This window comes from Phyllobates terribilis, unplaced genomic scaffold, assembly GCF_046119375.1.
Source record: "Phyllobates terribilis strain yellow unplaced genomic scaffold, ASM4611937v1 Scaffold_1__5_contigs__length_1240528914, whole genome shotgun sequence".
Classification (NCBI taxonomy): domain Eukaryota; kingdom Metazoa; phylum Chordata; class Amphibia; order Anura; family Dendrobatidae; genus Phyllobates; species Phyllobates terribilis.
The window spans coordinates 1,094,906,801-1,094,930,318 of record NW_027362761.1 but is presented as its reverse complement, the minus strand read 5'-3'; the positions used below and the strand labels follow the sequence as shown (position 1 = coordinate 1,094,930,318).

Genomic DNA, 23,518 nt, shown 5'->3' with positions numbered 1-23,518 from the left:
TGAAATCCTCGATGTTTGTATGCATGTGAGTCCAGTGGGCAGTCCTACCAGTGATTGAGAGTGATTGCTGCATGCACAGGCATACAGGGAACTGTCAATCACTGATTAGGACCGCCCACTGGACCTATGTGCATACAAACATCAGGGATATCAATTAATAAAATGCAAGTTTTATTGAAACTTTTTGTTACAAAATCTGATCAGCTCCTCCTACTCTGTAACATCTTCCTTGCCGATCACCAGTGTCTGACTGGGGTGCCAAGGGCCCACCAGTAACCAACTCCAGCGCCCCACTTTTCAGCTACATGCAATGAACAATGAACTGGGTAGATTAAGTGAATAAGATGCTGCCTTTGTCTGTACATAATGATTCAAGGGTATTGTGCCAAGTGCTGCTCATATAAGAGGGTGGTGGCCCACTACTGCACAGGAGCCCACTGGAGGATTCTCCTGTTGTCCTGTGGGCCAGTCCAATTGGAGCACAGGTGGGTACAATCTGTACATAAATATAAATAGAGCAGGAAAAAAGTTGCCCATAGTAACCAATCAGATTGCAGTTTATATTTTTCCAGTAACTGTTACAGAATGTAAGGAGTGATCTGATTTGCTGTTGTGGCTCAGTACTACTAGTTCATACTGAAAGGATTTGACACAGCTTTCTCTCCAGGGCCAGCGCCACACATCACGTGATTAGACAGGCGCGCCGCAGCCTATGACGTCTCTGGTTCTAGCCCACGTGATGTTCCCGGGAGCCCTGTCAGGAAGTTCTTCCTGCGGCCGCTAGCGCCGCACTGCGCATGCCCCGGCCACCATTTTGCCGTTTACTGTTGTGTCGGGGGCTCTTTCTCCGGGGCGGGGGAGGCTCAGGCTGTGCAATCTGTCAGGGCCACGGAGATTACGGCAGGAAGGCCGGAGCACTTCAGCTAGTCATTCCGGCGTCACATCCATTGAAAAAGGCAGACCAGCGCCAGGACAGCACCGGAGCAGACATGGCCAACATCGCAGCGCAGAGGATCAAGAGGGAGTTCAAAGAAGTGCTAAAGAGCGAGGAGGTGAGGGCTGCCCGGCCACCGTCACGTGTGAGGCTGCACGTCACCCCCTGCCTGGTGCCACACATGGCTGTGCCAGTCCTGTCTGGGCACATGTGGTGAGGGCTCCTCGGTGTGACCACCCCGGTGGCGAGCGCCTGCCCCGTAGCGTGGCGAGCGCCTGCCCCGTAGCGTGGCGAGCGCCTGCCCCGTAGCGTGGCGAGCGCCTGCCCCGTAGCGTGGCGAGCGCCTGCCCCGTAGCGTGGCGAGCGCCTGCCCCGTAGCGTGGCGAGCGCCTGCCCCGTAGCGTGGCGAGCGCCTGCCCCGTAGCGTGGCGAGCGCCTGCCCCGTAGCGTGGCGAGCGCCTGCCCCGTAGCGTGGCGAGCGCCTGCCCCGTAGCGTGGCGAGCGCCTGCCCCGTAGCGTGGCGAGCGCCTGCCCCGTAGCGTGGCGAGCGCCACATCATTCCCCTTGTGACCACTACCACCAACTTCTAGAAATCCCATGACCACTGTGCTTCTATGTGCACCTCCAGATCACCCGCAGACACTGAAATGCGGCACGTCTTTCAGATCCACAGCATATCAATTTCTCTTGTGGGTACATGGTACATATGTGGATTTTCCCCATACACTTGCTTAGATGGGGGAAATCTGCATGTGTTAAAAAACAAACAAAAAAACCCCTGCTAATTTGCATAAAATAGTGCATATGTGGTTGCGGAAGCTCCTCAGCGGGTCCTGAACGTGGGAACGTAGCCTTATAGGGCGGTCTGGGATAGTTATCAGTCTCATAGAAGTGAATGGAGCGGTGATCAGCATTCTGATCCCTTTCAGATGCTGTGTTCTTGTAGTGCCCTTCACCTTGGGACTGCAGTTACACATTTCTCATATATCATCGTTCTGCCTGGTGCATTCTGTTTTCCTTCCTCTGCACAGATAGGATTTCCTTTCCTCCTGCTTCCAAGGTGGCCGCCGCAGTGATAAGTCTGAACCTCACCTCTCTCTGCCTTTCCTGTGCGGTGGGATATGACAGGCAGAGGGAGGTGTACACTTACGGCTGCGTTCCTTGGCCACCATCTTGGAATCACGAGGAGCAGAGCGGCAAACTTGAGACCACCAGGTAGGGTGAAAATACTGAAGTGTATAGTCACTTTTTAGTCCCATGGTGGACGGTCATTTTAATATAAATATATACAACTCACTATGATAATTGTATTTTCAGAGGTGCCCGATTCACCAGACATCGTTCCCAGGAGATGCGGCTTATACTGGATACAGCAGAGTGCTTCCTTTTTCTGCCATGTTGTCAGAGCTGTCTGAGGGGGGCTGGATGACTCGCTCATTTCAGGAACTAAACCAGCCCCCTTCTTTATGTTCTCTGTGGCACAGAAAAGGAGGAGGCTGGATATGCCTGAAACGAGAAGTCAGCCAACCCCCTTCACACACAGCATTGATGACAATGCCACATAGGGAACTCAAGGTCTTGTCAGAAGTGGAGTTGCCATGACAGCAGTGGTATCTGGAGATTAGGGCAATAAACATGTTCTGTGTTTTTTGTTTTTTATTTTATTTATTTTTTGTAAACTCCTTCCTGTAGATAAAACATGACTGTACATCCAGATTGCAGGTGATTTCCCGTAATCGGGCGTGCAATTACATCTCAGAAATGACACGGGCAGAAGAGTTGTACCCGCGCCATCCACATCAAGAGCCGGCTGTTATGTGAAGGGTTAAAGTGCTGGGATCGGAGCGGAGTTCCTGCTACATGTGCCAAGCTAGTCCAGCACTTCAACCCCTCAGATATCAGCAGTGACAGTGATAAGCGCTCCCTTTGTCAGCCCATGGGCATCCCCGCAGTGCAATTGCAGGGTGTCAATGATTGTCTCTATAGCAATGAGGCCTAGCAATGGCCTCTAAGTTGCCATATCCCTCACTCTATCAGGTTACCTACCAGGCTATCGGACAAAAATGGACATGTTAATGAGCACTGCATTGTGTTATCAATGCGATCACGGGATGGATGGCATGTTCAAGGCCTCTTGTGCGAGATCTCTTAAGTATTAGAGCTTGTTCACATTCTGCGTGTTTGTGGTGGTTTTTCCTTGCATTTTTCAAGGGTAAAAAACGCTGCACTTTACATTACCAGCAAAGTCAATGCGATTTCTAAAATCTCATGCACACGCTGCTTATTTTTTTTCCTTGCGGATTTGAACCATCAGAGCATCCTTCAAATCTGCAGCGTGTCAATTCTTTCAGCATTTTTCACTCATCCCAATGTGTGGGAGAAAAAAGCATAACAAAATGAGTAAAAAAAAACATGCATATTTCATGCCAACACAGTTTTTTTGGTGTAGAAAAATTTGTTGCAAACATGCTCAACATGTGCTCACACTCTTATAAAAAAAAACAAAAAAACAAAAAACAGCCCTCCGCATAAATGATATATTCGATATCGCCTTGTTCACTGTGACTCGAACTATAGTATTCTTTATCTCTTACGGTAACCACCCTTGAAAAAAAAAATGAAGTTTTTGTTAATCTGCGCTTAAATAAATGTAATTCAAAGTGTCCCAAAATGTATTAATAAAAACTACAGCTTGTTACACCAAAAACAAGCCTTCAGGCAGTTCTGTAAAAGGAAAAAGTTAGGGCTCTTACAATATGACAACCAGAAAAAGTTATTTTTTTAGTAAGTGATTTTTCTCCTAAAAAAGTAGTAAAACATAAAGAAGCTGTAAATTGAGTATTACCGAAATTGTATCGACCTGCAGAGTAAAGTTAACGGTGAACTCTGTACCAAAAAAAAATAAAATATTTCAAAACAATTCCAGATTTAATGTTTTTGTGCATTTCCTCTACTAAAAAAAGGGGGAAAAAAATGAATTAAAAAGTGATCTAAAAGTTTAATGAACCCTAAAACTACATCTTGACCTAAAAAAAACTCCAAAACACTCATATAGCTTTGTTAAAGGTAAAATGAGAATTTTTGGATATTGGAATTTGTTGATACCGGTGCACCCCCACGCCCACTTTTTAAAAAAAAAAACAACTTTTTTTTTCTGTGCAAAAGTCGCAATTGTAATGATTATTTATGACGACCAAAAAACAAATGTTTTCTTTATTTCAATGTATTTATTAATTGTACAAAAGTAATAAAAGAAATAATAAAGCCATAGAAATTTGGAATTGCCATAATTGTGCTGTCTCATACTCAGCAGCTCTTTGCATGTTTTAAAGGGTTCTTCCATAGGATAGAAAGCGGAGTACAGCGCCCAACTATTTCCAGCAGTCACATAGGTAATGAAGAAGTGGTCGAGTATGGGCATGTCTGCTCTATTAATGTCTGGGCTGTGAAGAGCCCTGTTCTCAGGTTCACTGGGGGTCCCAATGGTCAGACCCCCAAGTAATGATAGAGGATGACATATCTTGTGAATAATGCTCTACCTCTGTGTGCCTTTATAGGAAAGTGTTAATACTTAAATAGAGACTGTCTGACACAGACCTCCTCATACATCTCAACTGATTGGTTAAGACTGTTCACATGACCGCATCAAATAGACAAGCAGCCATGTGATTGCTCTTGACCAATTCGATGGAAGTAAGTGTTGTTTCTACTTTTTATTTTATAAATCAGTAGTATACATGAAAATTTAGAATGTTCGATCAGTCCTGGTGGAGAAAGGAAATAAGGATTTATCTGATGAGATATATTCCAAATTTGCTTATTTTCATGTATGATATTGTTTTATTAAAAAAAAAAAAAAAAAAATGACATGAACTCGGAGTGCATTAGAGTAAAGGCCCCATCATACATAACGAGATCGCTAGCGAGATCGTTGATACGTCACGGTTTTTGTGACGCAATAGCAATCTCGCTAGCGATCTCGTTATGTCTGACAGGCAGCAATGATCAGGCCCCTGCTGTGAGATCGCTGATCGTTACAAAGCTTCCTGGACCATTCCTGGGTCGTTGCGCTCCCGCTGGGCAGTGTGCATCGCTGTATTTGACACCTTATCAACTACCTCGTTAGCGATTCAGAACTGAGACACGTAGGCGTGCATAAATTGGACTTTTCCGCGCCCCTCGTCCCCGATTGGTGGTCGCTACAGCGTTCTCATTTTCCGCCGTGCATAAAGAAGGCAACAGAATAGCGATTCCATCCTTTGTTTCTGACCTCGTGCTGGATTGCAGATCCTAGCAGAATTCTCCGGGCTGTTGATATCCATTCATTCGACTGAGTCCTGATTTTGCTTATCGTTGTAGCGTTCTCCGGCTGTGACTGGCCGTACATCTGGTCTTGTCAATCTTGGTCAATCGGAGATGAGGGGGCACGGAAAAGTAATTTTATGCACGTCTTTGTGACACAGTACAGTCCCTATCAAGGTGTGGATCGTTGAAATAGCTGCTGTGTGAAAGCGTCCCAACGACCGCCGAGATCGTTGGTTAGATCGCTGGGGCGGCCGAAATCGTTGGGAAGTTATGCATGTTTGACAGCTCCCCAACGACTCTCCAGCGATCCCAAAACCTTGACGTAATAACGATCTCGCTAGTGATCTCGTTATGTGTGACGGGGCCTTTACAATCTGCGTCATGTCTTCTTTTTTTTTTAACAGCACTACAATAGCTATGCTCAATCTCTTGAGATGACTGTTGTCACACGCAAAATACTACATTATTTTCAGTGAAGATGTTAGTCACCCAGCAGAATAGATCTGTGTACCGTTCCTCTACACCATACATGTGAAACTCTGGCCTGTGGGTCAAATATGGCCCATAGGGTGGTTATATTTGGCCCATAGGGTAGTTATATTTGGCCCGTGACACCAGAACCACCACCATTATTCTGTATGGAGGACCATGTGGGGCCCATTATTCTGTATGGAGGACCATGTGGGGCCCATTATTCTGTATGGAGGACCATGTGGGGCCCATTATTCTGTATGGAGGACCATGTGGGGCCCATTATTCTGTATGGAGGACCATGTGGGGCCCATTATTCTGTATGGCGGACCATGTGGGGCCCATTATTCTGTATGGCGGACCATGTGGGGCCCATTATTCTGTATGGCGGACCATGTGGGGCCCATTATTCTGTATGGCGGACCATGTGGGGCCCATTATTCTGTATGGCGGACCATGTGGGGCCCATTATTCTGTATGGCGGACCATGTGGGGCCCATTATTCTGTATGGCGGACCATGTGGGGCCCATTATTCTGTATGGCGGACCATGTGGGGCCCATTATTCTGTATGGCGGACCATGTGGGGCCCATTATTCTGTATACTGCCCGCAACTTTGTCCAAGTTTTTCATTCTGCCCCTCTGTGTGTTTTGAGTTTGACTTCTCTGCTCTACACCTAATAAATACTGCCGTAAGAGAAACCTTATCTACCATTATGCTCTGCACAGGTGAATCCAGTGCTGATCCATAGAATCCATAGGGTTGTAGAGGTGTAGTTAAACATGTCTGCTCTCATTCATAAACAGCCGAGACATGAAGCAAAATACCCAAGACAGTCTAAGAAACTGATTGATGACGAGTCTGTCTGACATTCAAGGGCTAATCCCATATTGTAAATCATGGCGTAATTCTAGGATATGACAAATTCTTAGAATCGGTGGGGATTGTTAGGTCAGGCCCCCCCACAGATGATAAAGTGCCGGCATATCCCGGTGATGTGCTCTCACTTTGTAAGCTGCAGATACCCCTGTAAACTTGGCTTCCAAGACTCCTCAATTGTCTCTGTTGTATGGTTCCCCTGCAGTACAGTATGCTGGCCATTCAGTTATTGGAGGACCATATTGTACACTGAAGTTTGGGGCATTTTAATTTTAGTATTTCCATTCGCAATGTTCTCCTTCACCATGGATTCTTCTTTTTGTACAGACGTTATCTACGTAGAAAATGAGTCACATGTTTGCAATGTTTTACAGGTTTTATGTATTTATTATGGGGGTCAACACAGTCCTATAACTTCTGCCGTCAACTCAGAATATGATTATCTTAGAACTCCTTTATGGTTTTAGATACACAGTAAAGATACATATAAAGCTTGTGCAAAAGCTTTAGGCTGGTGTAGAAAAAATTCTGCAAAACTAAAGCGTCTAGCTTATTTTTATAAGTTAACATAATGCTAAATGAATGAGCAAAAGAGGGAATGTAAATCACATCAATATTTGGTGTCACCGCCATTTGCCTTCAGAACAGGATCAAAGAATCAATTCCTCTATATCGTACATGTTAAACTCTGACCCATGGGCCAAATCTGGCCCGCAGACACCAGACCCACAACCCCCTGTGTGGGTCCATAATACTGTATGGAGGAGGACTATGTGGGGCCCATAATACTGTATGGAGGAGGACTATGTGGGGCCCATAATACTGTATGGAGGAGGACTATGTGGGGCCCATAATACTGTATGGAGGAGGACTATGTGGGGCCCATAATACTGTATGGAGGAGGACTATGTGGGGCCCATAATACTGTATGGAGGAGGACTATGTGGGGCCCATAATACTGTATGGAGGAGGACTATGTGGGGCCCATAATACTGTATGGAGGAGGACTATGTGGGGCCCATAATACTGGTTGGCCCTCAACTTTGTCCAAATTTTTCATTTTGGCTGTGTGTTTTGAGTTTCACATCCCTGCTCTCTAGGTACAATTGCACACAGTTTTTGAAGGAACACTGCAGGGAAGTTGTTCCAAACATCTTTGAGAACTAACAACAGATCTTCTGTGGATGTTGGTTGTGCAAATCCTTCTGTCTCTTTATGTAATTCCAGACAGACTTGATGTTGCTATCAGACTTCTGTGGGGCCATATAATCTTTTCCAGGACTCCTTGTTCTTTACTCTGCAGACAGATCTTTGTGACATTAGCTGTATGTTTGGGGTCATTGTCCTGCTGCAGAATACATTTGGTGCCAAACAGACGCCTCCCTGATAATATATGATGGCTAAGTATTTGCCTGTATATATCAGCATTGAGGACACCAGTAATCTTGACCTGTCCCCACCTCATTTGCTGAAATTTAGCCCCAAACTTGCAATGAGCCTCCCCCATGCTTCACTGTTGCCTGTATACACTCTTGATTGTCCCGCTCCCCAGCCCTTCGGTTGACAAACTGCCTTCTGTTGCAGCCAAATATTTCATCACTCCAGAGCTCTCACTGCCATTTTTCTGCATGACGATTCCTATATTTTCGTGCATAGTTGAATCACATGGCCTTATTTCTATGTCGAAGGTATGATAATGGCCACAATTCTTTCATGAAAACCTCTTTTGGCCAGACTTCTCCTAACAGTAGATAGGTGTAGTAGAGTCCCACTGGTTGCTGTCAGTTCTGAGCTGATGGCACTGCTGGATATCGTCTGATTTCAAAAGGAAGCAAGCATGATGTATCTTTCATCTGCTGCACTAAGTTTCCTTTGCCAACAATTGTCTACAGTCCTCAGCATTGCCCATTTCTTGGTGTCCTCAATGCTGAAAAATGCAGGCGGATAATCTATTCAACATGCAATACCATCAGGAAGACGTTTTATTGTCTCCAAATTTATTCTGCAGCAGGACAACGGACTCCAAACATACAGCCAATGTCATTAAGAGTTCTCTTTAGTGTAAAGAACAAGGAGTCGTGGAAGTGATGATGATATGGTCCCCATGTGTAAGAAAAGAATCCAGTTGAAGTTGCAAGAAATTTTAGTTTTAATGAGTCACAATCTAAAAACGAAAATAGTGATGTTCCGGTCAACAAGACCTTCTTCAGGCTGATTTCAGTCCGAATTCTGTATGGAATAGTGCTATATGGTGAAATGATGGGATGCCCAGGTGAATTGCACGTGCCCAGTGGTGCGCTGCTGCTCAGAATTGAAGGACCGTGGCATAACTTAATTTTGTGGGTCCCAATACCAAATTTGTAACGGCCCCCCCACTGTCAGTAGCCTGTAAAATTGGTGTTCTCACATGGGCCAAAGGGACTTTTTTGGCCCCTCCTAGTTGAAATTCTTCTTTTTAATATGAGCCTTTTTTAAATTCTATCTTGTGTTCCCCTGTATTTCCTTATGCTCACCATTGTGGAGTTTCCTGTTTTTTTTTTTTTTTTTTTTGTGATTCATCCATTGCAAATTTTTTAAAAAGTTGCAAAACTTGTCTCAGAGGAGCTCCGCATTTACCGTCTGAAAAAGTCAGTGTAAATATTGGTCCAGTCTCAGTTGTTGCAAAAGTTTTGAGACTTTTCAAAGCGATTTATGCCAGATTTCTGGCGTAATTGCTTTGATGAAATCAGGGCCATGGTCCTTATTGGTGGTTTGTGTGTCCTATCGGTGCCATATGGGGCGGCTTTGAAAGCCGCTCTCTAGTTTAGTTATACAGTTAAAATAAAAGATGCCGTCCGGTGCTTCAAAAACAAGAAAGATGATTCTTCAGGAAAAACAGCGCCATCTTCTGCTTTAAAAAGTGGTGGAAAAAAAAATGCCATGTGCAAGGTGTTCATCTATTAAGAACCATTCTGAAGAATTAATAGTAAACCGCCCCAACTTCAAAAGATGTCTGATCCAAATGGGAAGGGTGTCCTGCAGATGATGAGCCTTTGTTTAGCTGGAAAAGCCGGTTGGCCTAGGAGTAATGCCAGAAAATGAGATCTAGTCATAGTGATTTTATAACCTGCTTTCTACATTCTGAATTACCTTAGCTTATCTATGCAGATATTACAGTACCTTCCTCTGCTCCTAAAAGGGTTTTTCCACTAAAGAAATGTATTGCCTTTCTACAGGCTAGGCAATAAGTGTATGGCGGGGGTCCGCCTGTAGGGCTCCTATCCTCTGCTTTTTCTCACTTTGGATGGGATTGGGGTCGTGCGTGGCCTATGCTACTCCATTCATTTATCTGGTAATGATGGAGATAGCGGTGCGCTGTACTCGGCTGTCTGTCAGGCCCATGACACTCGATAAAGCGCCAGTGATTTTTTTTTTTTTTTATTTTATAGGACTATACTCAAGTTTTCATCTTTTCTCTCTGTGTTGGAATTCTTGCCCTGTGACAACCGAATGGACCTGCTATAGCTTCCCATAAGGTTGTCACCTATGGAAAGTGGCACATTTCCTGCACTAAAATATATTGGATCTGCCGGACACACCGCTGTCTAATTTACGTCATGTGCCAATCTCTTCTAACCCTTTCACTGCCAAGTTGAAAATACGTTCTGATTTTAAATGATTGCTGCGATTTAGCATTTTAGAGCTTGGGATACCGGAGCCCAAGTTACAGGGACAATATTTGTCGAGCAAGACTGGTTTGAGGTCAGCAGTGGGGATAATGGGTTTTCTTTTCTGGCTTCTTTGTGTATAAAGCGGGAATGAGGGGGAGCTAAAGGGGCAGTAGAAAGACATGAAGGCGTCCATGAGTGTAAAGTGCCGGGTGTCTTGGTCACAAGATCTGCTTTGAGAATATATGAATACAAGGTAAAATAGTATTTCATCAGGTTTCAGATGTAGAAGAGAAAGTTGTTCTGCAGCCACAGAGTTAAATTACCTGTTGATCTAGCAGTGACGATCCCGCTGGTCTATGTGCCATTATAAGGCAGCGGGCAGAACGCGGGCATATGTCATGAGTCAGCAGGTGGCCTTTCCATTGACTTTGTGTGTATAAACTATTCCAGAAATGCTGACCGACACATACTATTCATTGTAAGAGAAATGTAGGTAGTGATCGCCCATAGGAATTACTGAGCGCAGCAATACATCCTGGAGAACTATAAATGGTACAAGACCAAAAAAATACAGTTCCTAGTAAGAAACATATATGTGTATATACCGTATATATAGTCTGCTATAATCTGCCTGACACTAGTAAATTATCAGGAAAATTAGTTTTTTAAAGATGACCTATTACCAGGTTGAAATTAGGCAGTTTTTGCTGTATTTTTTGCTGTATTTTTTCCTGTGAACCACTGAGCAATCTGTTTTTATGTTTTTTTTTTTTTTTTTTTTAATCCGCCATTCGGTTTTGGAGCCTTTTTTATTTAGTGCAAACTTTTATGGTTGTTTTGAGAGGGGGGGCATTGAACACAGGACCCTCTGGGGCGTGTCTTTGTTCTTTGTGACAATCACTCCCATCATTTGACCAGTGTGTCCGGAGTAGAAGAATTTCTGATCTGGCTGGAGCTGCCCTCTTATACAGGTAACTGGGATCTGGTTTCTCCTTCTCCGTACATTCAGATTTGGCTTCTTAGAAGAAGAGCTATTTTAGGATTGTGGTCCCAGAGCTTTATATATTACCTTACATGAACTCCGGGTCTGCAATGATGTGATGCCGTGCGCCCGCCTCTGTGCCCGCCGCACCTGCTGACCTGCACAGCCCTGGACATAATATGATCCAGATGCTGTTTTGTTTGTGTTTGCAAAATAATTGTAATATAATGTGTGGCTAATTAATCAGTTACAATAAAATCCTTGTTTTTTTTTTACTTTTTCTCTTAAAGACTAGCAAAAACCAAATCAAAGTAGACCTAGTAGATGAGAACTTCTCTGAGCTGAGAGGCGAAATTGCTGGCCCCCCAGACACACCGTATGAAGGTAAGTACATGTATGTGCATATTGTACCCGCTGTCCTGTGTGTATGTAGGATATTGGCAGAGGAATCTAGCATGTGTGGCAAGATGCTTAGAGCAGGAAATGTGCTGAAATAATAAAAAATAACCGTAACTTACCTGTTACATCGTCCGCCGCTCCAGCTCTGATCTAATAATTACTGCATGCCTTGTTTTCTGCAGTGATGTGCTGTACATCTATGTAACACTGCAGCCAGTCACTCACTCACAAATCGTTTCATGCCATACGTGCACACATCACAGCAGAGCCCAGCGAATGGCTGCAGCGGTAAGGTGGATGCTTGGCGGCATGTCACCTGCTCCAGCAATGCTAATGAACTACTAATAGGTAGGCTTAATGCCCCATAATGTGTAAGGTGGTGATCACAGGATTGCATGTTGCCCTGCAGTGTAAGCGCTGCTTTTTTTTTTATAAGATATCCACACCAAAATACACAGTAGCAATCTGCCCTGATTGTTGTGTTTTTGGTGCTGATTTGAAGCTTTCTTTTGTGTTGATGTATTTTTAGTACAGAATCACTGTGAATCTGCACTTAAAGGGAGTCTGACATGTTGGATAACGCTATTAACTTGCAGATATAGGGATAATCTGCAGGTTTATAGCGTTAGGAAGTTGCCTGGCTAATGTACTGAACGCACTTCTTCCTCGGACAGAATTAACTTTTAATAGATTTCCTCCTAGGAGCCGCCGGCTTTCAGTCATACAGTCACAATGCCGGGTGTTTTTACAGCCGCCTCTCACAGGGCTACAGGTGGTGACTGTAGCCGCTTTCAGACTAAGTGCCCACGATGCAGAAATGCTCCTGATTTTTCCTGAGCGTTTCTGCATCTCCCTGGCAGAAAAAACGCATGCGGATAGTACATGCGGATTGTACATGCGTTTTTTCTGCCAGGGACATGCTTTTGTCAAGTGCTTTTCCAAGCGATTTTAGCATCACTTGGAAAAGTGCTTGAAAGTTGGTCACACTATATAAATCCATGCAACCGGCATGAATTTATATTATGTGACCAACATAATGTTAAAAAAAAAAAAAATTAGAACGTAAAAAATTAAAAATAACCTTATACTCACCTTTCTGGCAACCTCGGTCTGCTCCCGACTTCGCTGCTGGCTCCGTGGCGGGTACCGGTAATGTAAAAGGACCTTTCATGACGTCAGCGGTCGCGTGACAGGTCACTCAACCGCTGACGTCATGGAAGGTCCATTTACATTACCGGTACCCGCCACGGAGCCAGCAGCGACGCCGGGAGCAGAGCAGCGGCCATCAGAAGGTGAGTATAAGGTTATTTTTTATTTTAATTCTTTTTTTACTTACAGGTAAGGTACTATGGTATCCGGGTCTGGAGGAGAGTCTCCTCCAGACCCGGGTACCGTCAGCGCATTGAACCGCATAATATCCGCATGTGTACATGTAGTCATGCGGATATAATGCGTTCCAGTGAAAGTCAATGGCGGCTAAAACGCACCGATTCCGCAAAATTAATGGTTGTGCTGCTGATTTTTCCGCAATGATAATCCGCAGCGGAAATTTCTGCAGCATGTGCACAGCACATGCGGATTATCATTGGGAAACACGGCAGACAAATTAACATGCGTTTTTAATGCGTTTTCGTGGCGGAAATTGTGCTGCGGAAACGCATTAAATCCGCATCGTGGGCACACAGCCTTACACTCTTGTACGACTGAAAGCTGGCGGCTACAGGGAAGAATAAGATTGATTTTTTTTTTCTCTCCTAGGAGCCATGCTATTAGTTTTACAGCCAAGCACCTTTCTAAGGCCAAGTTCACACAATCAGTATTTCTAAGCTAAAACAAGGAGTGGGTGAAATATGCAGTGGTGACGTGTTTATATTATACTTTTCCTCTGATTGTTCCACTCCTGATTTTGGCTTACAAATACTGAGGTAAAAAACTGACCAAATACTGAACATGTGAACGTGGCCTAACACTATTACCACCATTTTATACATGATAAACTGGCTACTTCATGATAAAGTGGCTGAAGAGCTGAATAAAATTTTGTTTTATTTTTTTTCTCACATCTCCATTGCGGAGATCTTGTCATGTAAAGTTTCTATGCTAATCTCCATTATAACCAGGGGGCGTTGGCAGAGATTCTTCTCTGGAGACATTTACTTTTTCCGCTGCATGACATTTGTGCGGCACGGTGGCTCAGAGGGCAGCACTGTGGCTCAGTTGTTAGCACTGCAGCTTTGCAGCGCTGGGGGTCCTGGGTTCAAATCTCACCAAGAACAACATCTTCAAGGAGTTTGTATGTTCTCCCCATGTTTGTGTGGGTTTCCTCCGGGTTCTCCAGTTTCATCCCACACTCCAAAGACATACTGATAGGGAATGTAGATTGTGAGCCCATAATGTCTGTAAATTGTCTGAGTTGTAAAGCTCTGCAGAATATGTTGGCGCTATATAAATAAGAAAATTATTATTATTATTGCCAAATCATAAGCAAGGAAATAAAACAGGAAATAAAAAAACACTTCCTCAAAAGGTCAGAACCGTTTTCTCTGTGATACGATAAAACGTTTAAGTCCAACCAGGTCACACTGAAATCTTGCTGCCGGCACCGACAGTGAATACGAGATCTGTAATGATATTATATACCCGCTCCGCATCTATCCCAGGCAGCGGAAAATGCTGTCTATATGCAGAGCAGTGTACGTGATACTCTGCAGCACTCATCTCATTGCACTGACAGTATGGGGAGAGGAAGAGAACAGAGCTCTGTGTTATTACACACATTTACACCAGATACACAGCTCTGTCCTCCTCCCTGCACTTGTAATCACAGCTAATATAGAGCGGTGTTTGTAATGACGCACAGCTCTGCCCTTCTCCCCGCACTTGTGATCACAGATAATGGAGAACGGTGTTTGTAATGACGCACAGCTCTGCCCTTCTCCTCGCACTTGTGATCACACATAATGGAGAGCGGTGTTTGTAATGACGCACAGCTCTGCCCTTCTCCCCGCACTTGTGATCACAGATGATGGAGAGCGGTGTTTGTAATGACGCACAGCTCTGCCCTTCTCCCCGCACTTGTGATCACAGATAATGGAGAGCGGTGTTTGTAAAGACGCAGACCTCTGCTCTCCTCCCACAGTCACACACATCTCACTGCCAGCACCTGCTGTAATTACAAGTGTAGAGGGAGGAGAGCAGAGCTGTGCTTTGTCATATCTCACTGACAAAGACGCTTCTGACCTTCTCTGGGAGCATTTTCTTATTATCCCGTGTATGATTGATTGGGTAGTGCCATTTAGGGGAAAAAGTAAAAGTCCCCATAGATGAATCTCTGGAACCACCCTCTTGGTTATAGTGGAAAATAGCATATAAACTTTACAAACCAATATCTGCAACGGAGATGGGGAAACAATAAAAACATTTTTTAAGGCTATGTGCTCACGAAGCGTTTTTGCAGCGGTTTTCCCTCCAAGGAAACGCTGCGAAAACGCTTGTTAATAGGTCTGCCAGCTATAGCAATGGTAATCCTGATGTACTGTGCACATGATGCTGAAATTTCCGCTCCAGATTACCATTGCAGTAAAAAACGCAGCATGTCCATTGTTCGGGCGTTTCCGCCGCAAATTCGCGCCCATTGACTTGCATTGATCCGCAGGTATAATATGTATACTTGCAGGTTTGCTGCATTTCAATTAAAGCCAATGGCCGCGAATTCGCGGCGGAAACGCGCTGCGGGTGGTACCCGTGTCGGGAGAGGACTACTGCTCCTCTCATCCGACCGCCACTCCTGCTGATAAAAGCGAGAGCGGCATGGCTGGGGGGAGCAGTAGTCTTTATACTCACCTGTCCGGCTGCCCCCGGTGTCCTTGTCCCCAGCGGCGATGCGCTGCTCCAGGCGGCCGGCGGTACACTGCGGGAGCGTGTGCATTTTTGTACATCAAATGAATGCTTTTTGGAGCTAAATAAAGTTATTAGGTCATGAGGTTTTTTACTTTTTCTTTTTTTTAACCGTGGGTACGCAGGGTGGGCAGAGCAGACTTCCGCTCCTCCCAGCTACGCGCTCTCGCTGTTATCAGCAGGAGCTGCGGTCAGATGAGAGGAGTTGTAGTCCTCCACTCCCAACCTGTGTACCACCTGCACCGCATTTTCACGGCCATTGGCTTTAATTGAAACGCAGCCAATCCTCAAGTATAGATATTATACCTGCTTTTTTGCTGCGATTCAATGCAAGTCAATGGACGTGTATTTGCAGCGGAAACGCCCAAACAGTAGTCATGCTGCGGTTTTTAACGCAATGCGAATCCGGAGCGGAAATTTCCGCATCATGTGCACAGCACATCAGGATTGCCATTGCTATCTCTGGCAGACCTATTAACAAGCATTTTCGCAGCAGGAAAACCGCCACGAAAACGCATCAAAAAACGCTTAGTGTGCACATCGCCTAAAAGCGCAACTGCATTTTTTCCATGCGTTTTTCAGGCTCCCTAGAGATACCTAAAGAGAATAATCCACAATTCAACAGAAGTATGTCAGCTGTATGTTACAGTGCACACCTGCAGCCGATGGAGCCGCCCCGTCTGGGGCTATATATTTGTCCTGAACATGGAGAATCTTTATGATCATGTGCAATAGTAGGACTCATTAACAAAAGTTGTCCTGATGAGACAATCCCTCTAAGACAGTTGGCCTCAGCAGTTTCACATACACATTACTCTGGGAGATGGCTGGTATCTTCATGATAGCATATACAGTACAGACCAAAAGTTTGGACACACCTTCTCATTTAAAGATTTTTCTGTATTTTCATGACTCTGAAAATTGTACATTCACACAATGGCATCAAAACTATGAATTAACACATGTGGAATTATATACTTAACAAAAAAGTGTGAAACAACTGAAAATATGTCTTATATTCTAGGTTCTTCAAAGTAGCCACCTTTTGCTTTGATGACTGCTTTGCACACTCTTGGCATTCTCTTGATGAGCTTCAAGAGGTAGTCACCAGAAATGGTTTTCACTTCACAGGTGTGCCCTGTCAGGTTTAATAAGTGGGATTTCTTGCCTTATAAATGGGGTTGGGACCATCAGTTGTGTTGTGCAGAAGTCAAGGTGGATACACAGCTGATAGTCCTACTGAATAGACTGTTAGCTGCTTTTTTCTTGCCATAATACAAATTCTAAGTAAAGAAAAACGAGTGGCCATCATTACTTTAAGAAATGAAGGTCAGTCAGTCTGAAAAATTGGGCAAACTTTGAAAGCGTCCCCAAGTGCAGTTGCAAAAACCATCAAGCGCTACAAAGAAACTGGCTCACATGAAGACCGCCCCAGGAAAGGAAGACCAAGAGTCACCTCTGCTTCTGAGGATAAGTTTATCCGAGTCACCAGCCTCAGAAATCGCAGGTTAACAGCAGCTCAGATTAGAGACCAGGTCAATGCCACACAGAGTTCTATCAGCAGACACATCTCTTGAACAACTGTTAAGAGGAGACTTTGTGCAGCAGGCCTTCATGGTAAAATAGCTGCTAGGAAACCATTGCTAAGGACAGGCAACAAGCAGAAGAGACTTGTTTGGGCTAAAGAACACAAGGAATGGACATTAGACCAGTGGAAATCTGTGCTTTGGTCTGATGAGTCCAAATTTGAGATCTTTGGTTCCAACCACCGTGTCTTTGTGCGACGCAGAAAAGGTGAACGGATGGACTCTACATGCCTGGTTCCCACCGTGAAGCATGGAGGAGGAGGTGTGATGGTGTGGGGGTGCTTTGCTGGTGACACTGTTGGAGATTTATTCAAAATTGAAGGCATACTGAACCAGCATGGCTACCACAGCATCTTGCAGCGGCATGCTATTCCATCCGGTTTGCGTTTAGTTGGACCATCATTTATTTTTCAACAGGACAATGACCCCAAACACACCTCCAGGCTGTGTAAGGGCTATTTGACCAAGAAGGAGAGTGATGGGGTGCTATGCCAGATGACCGGGCCTCCACAGTCACCAGACCTGAACCCAATCGAGATGGTTTGGGGTGAGCTGGACCGCAGAGTGAAGGCAAAAGGGCCAACAAGTGCTAAGCATCTCTGGGAACTCCTTCAAGATTGTTGGAAGACCATTTCCGGTGACTACCTCTTGAAGCTCATCAAGAGAATGCCAAGAGTGTGCAAAGCAGTCATCAAAGCAAAAGGTGGCTACTTTGAAGAACTTAGAATATAAGATATATTTTCAGTTGTTTCACACTTTTTTGTTAAGTATATAATTCCACATGTGTTAATTCATAGTTTTGATGCCTTCAGTGTGAATGTACAATTTTCATAATCATGAAAATACAGAAAAATCTATAAATGAGAAGGTGTGTCCAAACTTTTGGTCTGTACTGTACCTACCTACAATAACAGCGAGCCTTATCCAGACTGAGTAAGTTAGTGCAGTGCACTCAGCATTGCTGCGGCAGTGATAGTCGTTCATGCATATTCATTGACAGCAGAGCCGGTGTCAGCGCTGAGAGATTGAATGGCTGTTAATGTTGTATAAGGTGTACGGTAGTATAAAGTGACAAGCGCTAGGCACCGCCTAACTCCTGATCCTTCTAGTCCTGCAGCCTTTCTCTCCTCATTCGGTGTATTAGTGTAAAGTTCATTGTTTTACTTTTGTCTTCAGAAAATACCTTTTATTTCACTTGATGGGAGCGGGATTTTTCTTCTAGTTTTGGCCGAGTAAGGAGATTTCATAGAGATAATGACATATAATGTTCACTGCTGCAGAAAAGGGAAAGTAAGCCGCATGATATTTTCTCCGTCTCGCCACCGTTTTGGGTGTGTTTCCTTTGGCAGGCTACAGTCACAGAATGTGATTATCTCAGCGTTGACTCAGTGTATGATTCATGTAGTTATGAGCTGGTATCTGGTGGAGAACCTGATGTCATCCTATTGTTTCCACCCTGCAGTTCCCTCGGCAATGTTTCAGGGATGTTTTCAGTGCATACGTCACCTGTATCCGTAAGGGGCCCATTCATGTGACGGAGGCCGCCATCGCCTTTTTTTTGGTCTCCATCAGGCTGGTATACCCAAGACTGTAACTAGTGAGATTTATTTGGAGTCTACATATTGTTTATGAGCTATTAAAGGGATTCTTGTCCGTTCAGACTGACAATCTGAAGTAAGCACAAGGCCTCATAGGGCATATTGTACCTATAGACATCTCACCTTTAGGGCCCGATTCATTATTGCATTTGTGTTATTTATTTTTGTGCTTGCAAATTGTGGAACATGCAATTTTCTTTTTGCTCTGAAAAGGCGCAAAAATAAAGACACCACCACTAATTGGCAGCTTTCTTTACAGACAGTGCATAGGCAGAAAGCTGTCACAGTGGTGTGGACAGGGTTATACAGAGCTAATGAATGTGGAGGACTACCTGGCAGCAGGTTTACTAGTCCTCGAATGATAATCTCTTGCTGATAAAACAGTGATTTTATTAAAACTATAGCAAGCTGCCCAGTAAGTGACACATGGCTGGAATCAGGGTCTCTACCCCTACATTATGCTGGTCTCAGATTAGATGGCAAGAACCTGGTGACGGATTCCCTGTTGCTTTCTCTAGAGCACTAGGCTTCACTAATGCATGTGTGAAATGGCTTATGGCTCGGTCATTATTTAAGATGGTTTACTTATCTCTTACTGGCTGTTCCCTCCTCGTCTGACAGCAACTTCTGTTAATCACGTACATCCGGTTTATCTTGTATAGTAGAGCCAGAGGCGATCTGTAGAATTGCATTCACTCTTATCTTGTACCGCACACGGCTGTGTAATGTGCCGCCATGGACTCTTTCCGAAATGTGATTTAGGAGCAATCGCTCAACCTGTCCAGGAGCACAGCAAAACACTCCAGTTATAGCAACAGTCCAAACCATAGCCAGCACTCACATCTTCTTAAAAGAATTTCTTTATCCATCCAGTAGTATAAAAGGCATAAAAAGTGGTTGAACACAACAGCACAAAAATTATATTGGATGCACTACAAGAAAACTTAGACAGGTCATTCCAGTGATTAAAATGCAGCAAATGTTTCTAAACATTTGAATCAAATTAATTCACGTGATCTCACCCATTTTTCTTTTTGTGCCCTTAAAAGGGTTAACAGACCCCCTGCAGAGGAGGAGACTGGAGGAGAGCACTGCTGAACTCCCTTATTGGATCCTTGTGCTCTATACTTCTCACCCTATTGATTTAAATAAAAGATCAGATTAAATTCTTCACTATTAATCAACATGTTATCTATGTTTTTTGATGTCTGAAGATATATGTATGAATTATTCATGTATATTCAACACCTGTTTTTTTCTGTCAGTATTTACTTAGTTTCATGGTATTCTTGTATTCACCTGAACATGGTTTTAATTAAGTCAGCTGTGCATATCCTCTGTGTGCAGTCAGGCTTCACAAAGGACCATGCAGGTCTGAAACATGTTGCCTGGGAGCACAGAGGATATTTTATTTTCCGCCTTTTTTTTAATTTTTGTGCTGTTTTTTTCAATCAGTTTTTGTGCCTTGTTATACTACTGGATCAATAAAGCAGTTCTTTTAAGAAGATACAAGTGCTGACTGTGGTTTGGACTGTGTTTCCTAAATCTCTACCTTATGAATTAGGGGGTGTTACATTACACAGGGAAAGTTTACTTTGTGACTGGATCCTTATCAAAGAAAGTAGTCATGCTTAGTGCTGGAATTGCCAGGATCGGAGGTGACCAGTCAGGTGACCAGTGGTCAGGGTGTCATTAGTTCTGGTCCAGGTGGAGACCACTACAGCTCTGGTGGATTTCAGTGGTATTTTCACTTCTTTCTTTTTTTCCACTTTTCCTTTTCTTTTGTTTCCTTTATTTACTTTTTGTCCTTTTTCTTTCTTTCTTTTTCTTTTCTTTTTCCTTTTTTCTTTTTTCTTCTTAAACTTTCCAAAGTAAAAGACGACCTCTTCAAGCTTATAATTGTTCTTGTTAGGATGGTAATTTTTAGTAAAAATGATGTTAAACCGCACAATAAAATCTGCAGCTGAAAAACTATGACTGCACCTCTGTTCTGCGCAGTATGTCTCTCAGAACTAGAGATGGGAAATGTAAACCAAGAACATATTTTGAAGTTTATTTTGGCGTTGACCTCCATTTACCTATTCGCCCCCGCTCCTCTTTCCATCTGTCAGTCTTTTTTATGCTGAGCTGTCAGCTGTATTTTGTTTGGTTATTTTTGCTAGCAGCTATCTGACTTTACACCCATATTATCCCTTCCCAAAGATGAGAGGAGCCATCAAGTTTCTCTCACCCGGGAGAAGATAAGCTGCTTCCAGACATCTATGACAGCGCTCCTTTCCTGGGGATCCAACAGGCCTGATCATTATTTCACTTAGCAGCAGTCATTGATTTACTGTAAAGATGAGTGCAGCTTTCCCAAACTCCCCATAAACATGCACGCTCAGCTCAACCGGTCATCGGATTATGTGTAACGTGCCGGGCATTGATTCATCTCCCAGCACAGCAGCAAAGAATCTGACATGGTTAAATCCAACATCTCCTGCAGGGGACCGTTACATACCAGCTATCCCAATGTCTGGACTGGCCAAGTCTGCCAAATCAGTAGCCACTCGTTTGGCCTCCATTAGAGAAAAGATGACAGAATGGGAAGCCTGCAGTTACCGGATGTGTGTGGCCAGCTTTACAGAGCGGCTCTGCCTTCTGGCTCAGAGTGAAGCCCAAACCTGTGCCCCTTTCTCTGAGTTGAAATGCAGTTAAAAAGTAAAATGTCTTATGGGAGCACTTTAAAGAGAATCTGTCAGTAGGATTGTCCCTCCTAAGCCATCTATCTACACATGTGGGTGTTAGGAAGCTGAATACAATGATATCTTGATATATGTGATCCAATGTCTTATTCCAGAGATGTCCACATTTTTCTTATATGTTAAATGAGCTGCTCAGGACTTAGGGCCGGACACTGATCTCCCTGAGGATCTGCTTCTCTGAAATAAAACATCAGATTGCAGATATAAAGGTATCATTGTATTCAGCTTCCTATGACCTATATGCCCATATAGGAGGCCTGATACTACTGCCAGATTCCCTTCAGGCTGTGTGCCCATGATGCGTTTAAGTGTTTCCACAGTGGCAATTCCGCTGCAGAAACGCTTAAAAAACGCTTAGTAGAAGGTCTGCCATGTTCCCCAATGATAATCCGCATGTGCTGTGCACATGCTGCGGAAATTTCCACTGCGGATTATCATTCCGGAAAAAAACGCAGCACTAGCAATTTTGCGGAAGCGCTGAGTTTTCGCTGCCATTGACTTGCATTGGAACGCATGGATTCTGCATCACTGCATATGTACATGCGGAATCCATGCGTTTCAATGTGCGGATGGTACCCGGGTCTGGAGAGGAGGAGACTCTCCTCCGGACCTGGGTACCATTGAGCCTGTAAAAAAATAAATAAATATATTTACCTTCTGATGGCCCCGGTCTCCTTGTCTTCGCTTGCCGGCAGATCGCGGTGGACTGAAGGACCTGCGCTGACGTAGTCATGTGACGGCAGGTCCTTCAGTGTACCGCGAGCTGCTGGCAAGCCAGGACAGATCGAATAAAGACTGTGGGGGCCATCAGAAGGTAAGTATAGATTTTTATTTTTTACCATTCTTTACGGTCACACTATATAAATCCATGCCATTTGCATGGATTTATATAGTGTGACCAAGTTGTCAAGCACTTTCCAAGTGATGCTAAAATCGCTTGGAAAACGCTTGTCAACCCGCATGCGGAAATGCATGTGAAGAACGCTTCAAATCCGCATGTCCCTGGCAGGAAAACGCATGTACAATCCGCATGTACAATCCACATGCATTTTTTCTGCCAGGGAGATGCAGAAACGCGCAAGAAAAAATCCGGAGCATTTCTGCATCGTGGGCACATAGCCTTAAGGTGACTATATCTCACCAATATACTGTGTGTCGACATATCCAGCTGTTTTGCTGACAGTCTCTGCCCATAGTCCACATAAGTATCAGTTTTGCTGGGTTCAACAAAGTATGTAAAGTTGGCCCTTCACCTAGATGGCTATAAGCCTAGATATTCCTACTTAGTCTTCTAGACAGATGCGTAAGGCTGAGCATGCCCCCATAAGTATTAGGTAGTCTCTGATCCTGCCTAAGAGTATGTGCACCCATTGTGTGTTTGATGTGTTTTTTTACACATGTTTTTGTAGTAGGGGGGAAAAAAACTTTGGCTGTACCAGCAAGATGAATTTGTGAAGTGTCATTCACACATTGCCTCTTTTTTCCTTGCAGATTTGAAGCACTTTCAGATCTGCAGCATGTCAATTATTTCAGCATTTTGCAGCCTTTCTCCAATTCAGATGACGGGGGGGGGAGTGGGACGCATCAAAAACTTGTGTATTTTACACAGCATTTTTCCTGCCAAAAGATGTGTTTTTGATGCAGCAATTTCTTATGCAAAAACATAAGATGTGCACATACCCTTTTGTTTTTTGTTTTTTTTATAGAGGTTCCAGTGGAAATTTTGTTTTTCTTTCACTTTGTGTCAGTTTAGGTAAAATTGCTATAGAATAAAGTGGAGTTCTAATTAGTAAAAATTCTGTGTTTCTAATATGCCCTGACGTCTGGCTCTGCATCGCAGGTTGTGGCCACAGTAACCCTGCTCTATGAGCCCAGTGAATTTAGGTTGATAATGGAAACCAATCCTAAGTATATAATTCAATGTAATAGTGAATGCATTCAGAGAGCTGGCTGAGAATAGTAACTACATGTCCGGGAGCTGCGGACCCCCTATAATTGTACTCTGGGACTTCTCTGTACAAGTCCTAGATCTGTAATTGGCATTATATCTAGAATTTGGCAAAAAATGTGAT

At 43.9% G+C, this 23,518-nt stretch overlaps 1 protein-coding gene across 1 annotated transcript in view; it reads left to right on the top strand.

Annotated features, from left to right (window-relative positions):
• The first annotated feature begins 737 nt into the window (after nucleotides 1-737).
• Nucleotides 738-23,518, top strand: part of UBE2K (ubiquitin conjugating enzyme E2 K) — a 44,108-nt gene continuing 21,327 nt past the window's right edge. The window contains exons 1-2 of the mRNA XM_073645855.1: nucleotides 738-1,052; nucleotides 11,513-11,606. Of these exons, the coding sequence (XP_073501956.1) occupies nucleotides 798-1,052; nucleotides 11,513-11,606 (349 nt within the window). The 5' untranslated portion in view covers nucleotides 738-797. The remainder of the gene's footprint in view (nucleotides 1,053-11,512; nucleotides 11,607-23,518) is intronic.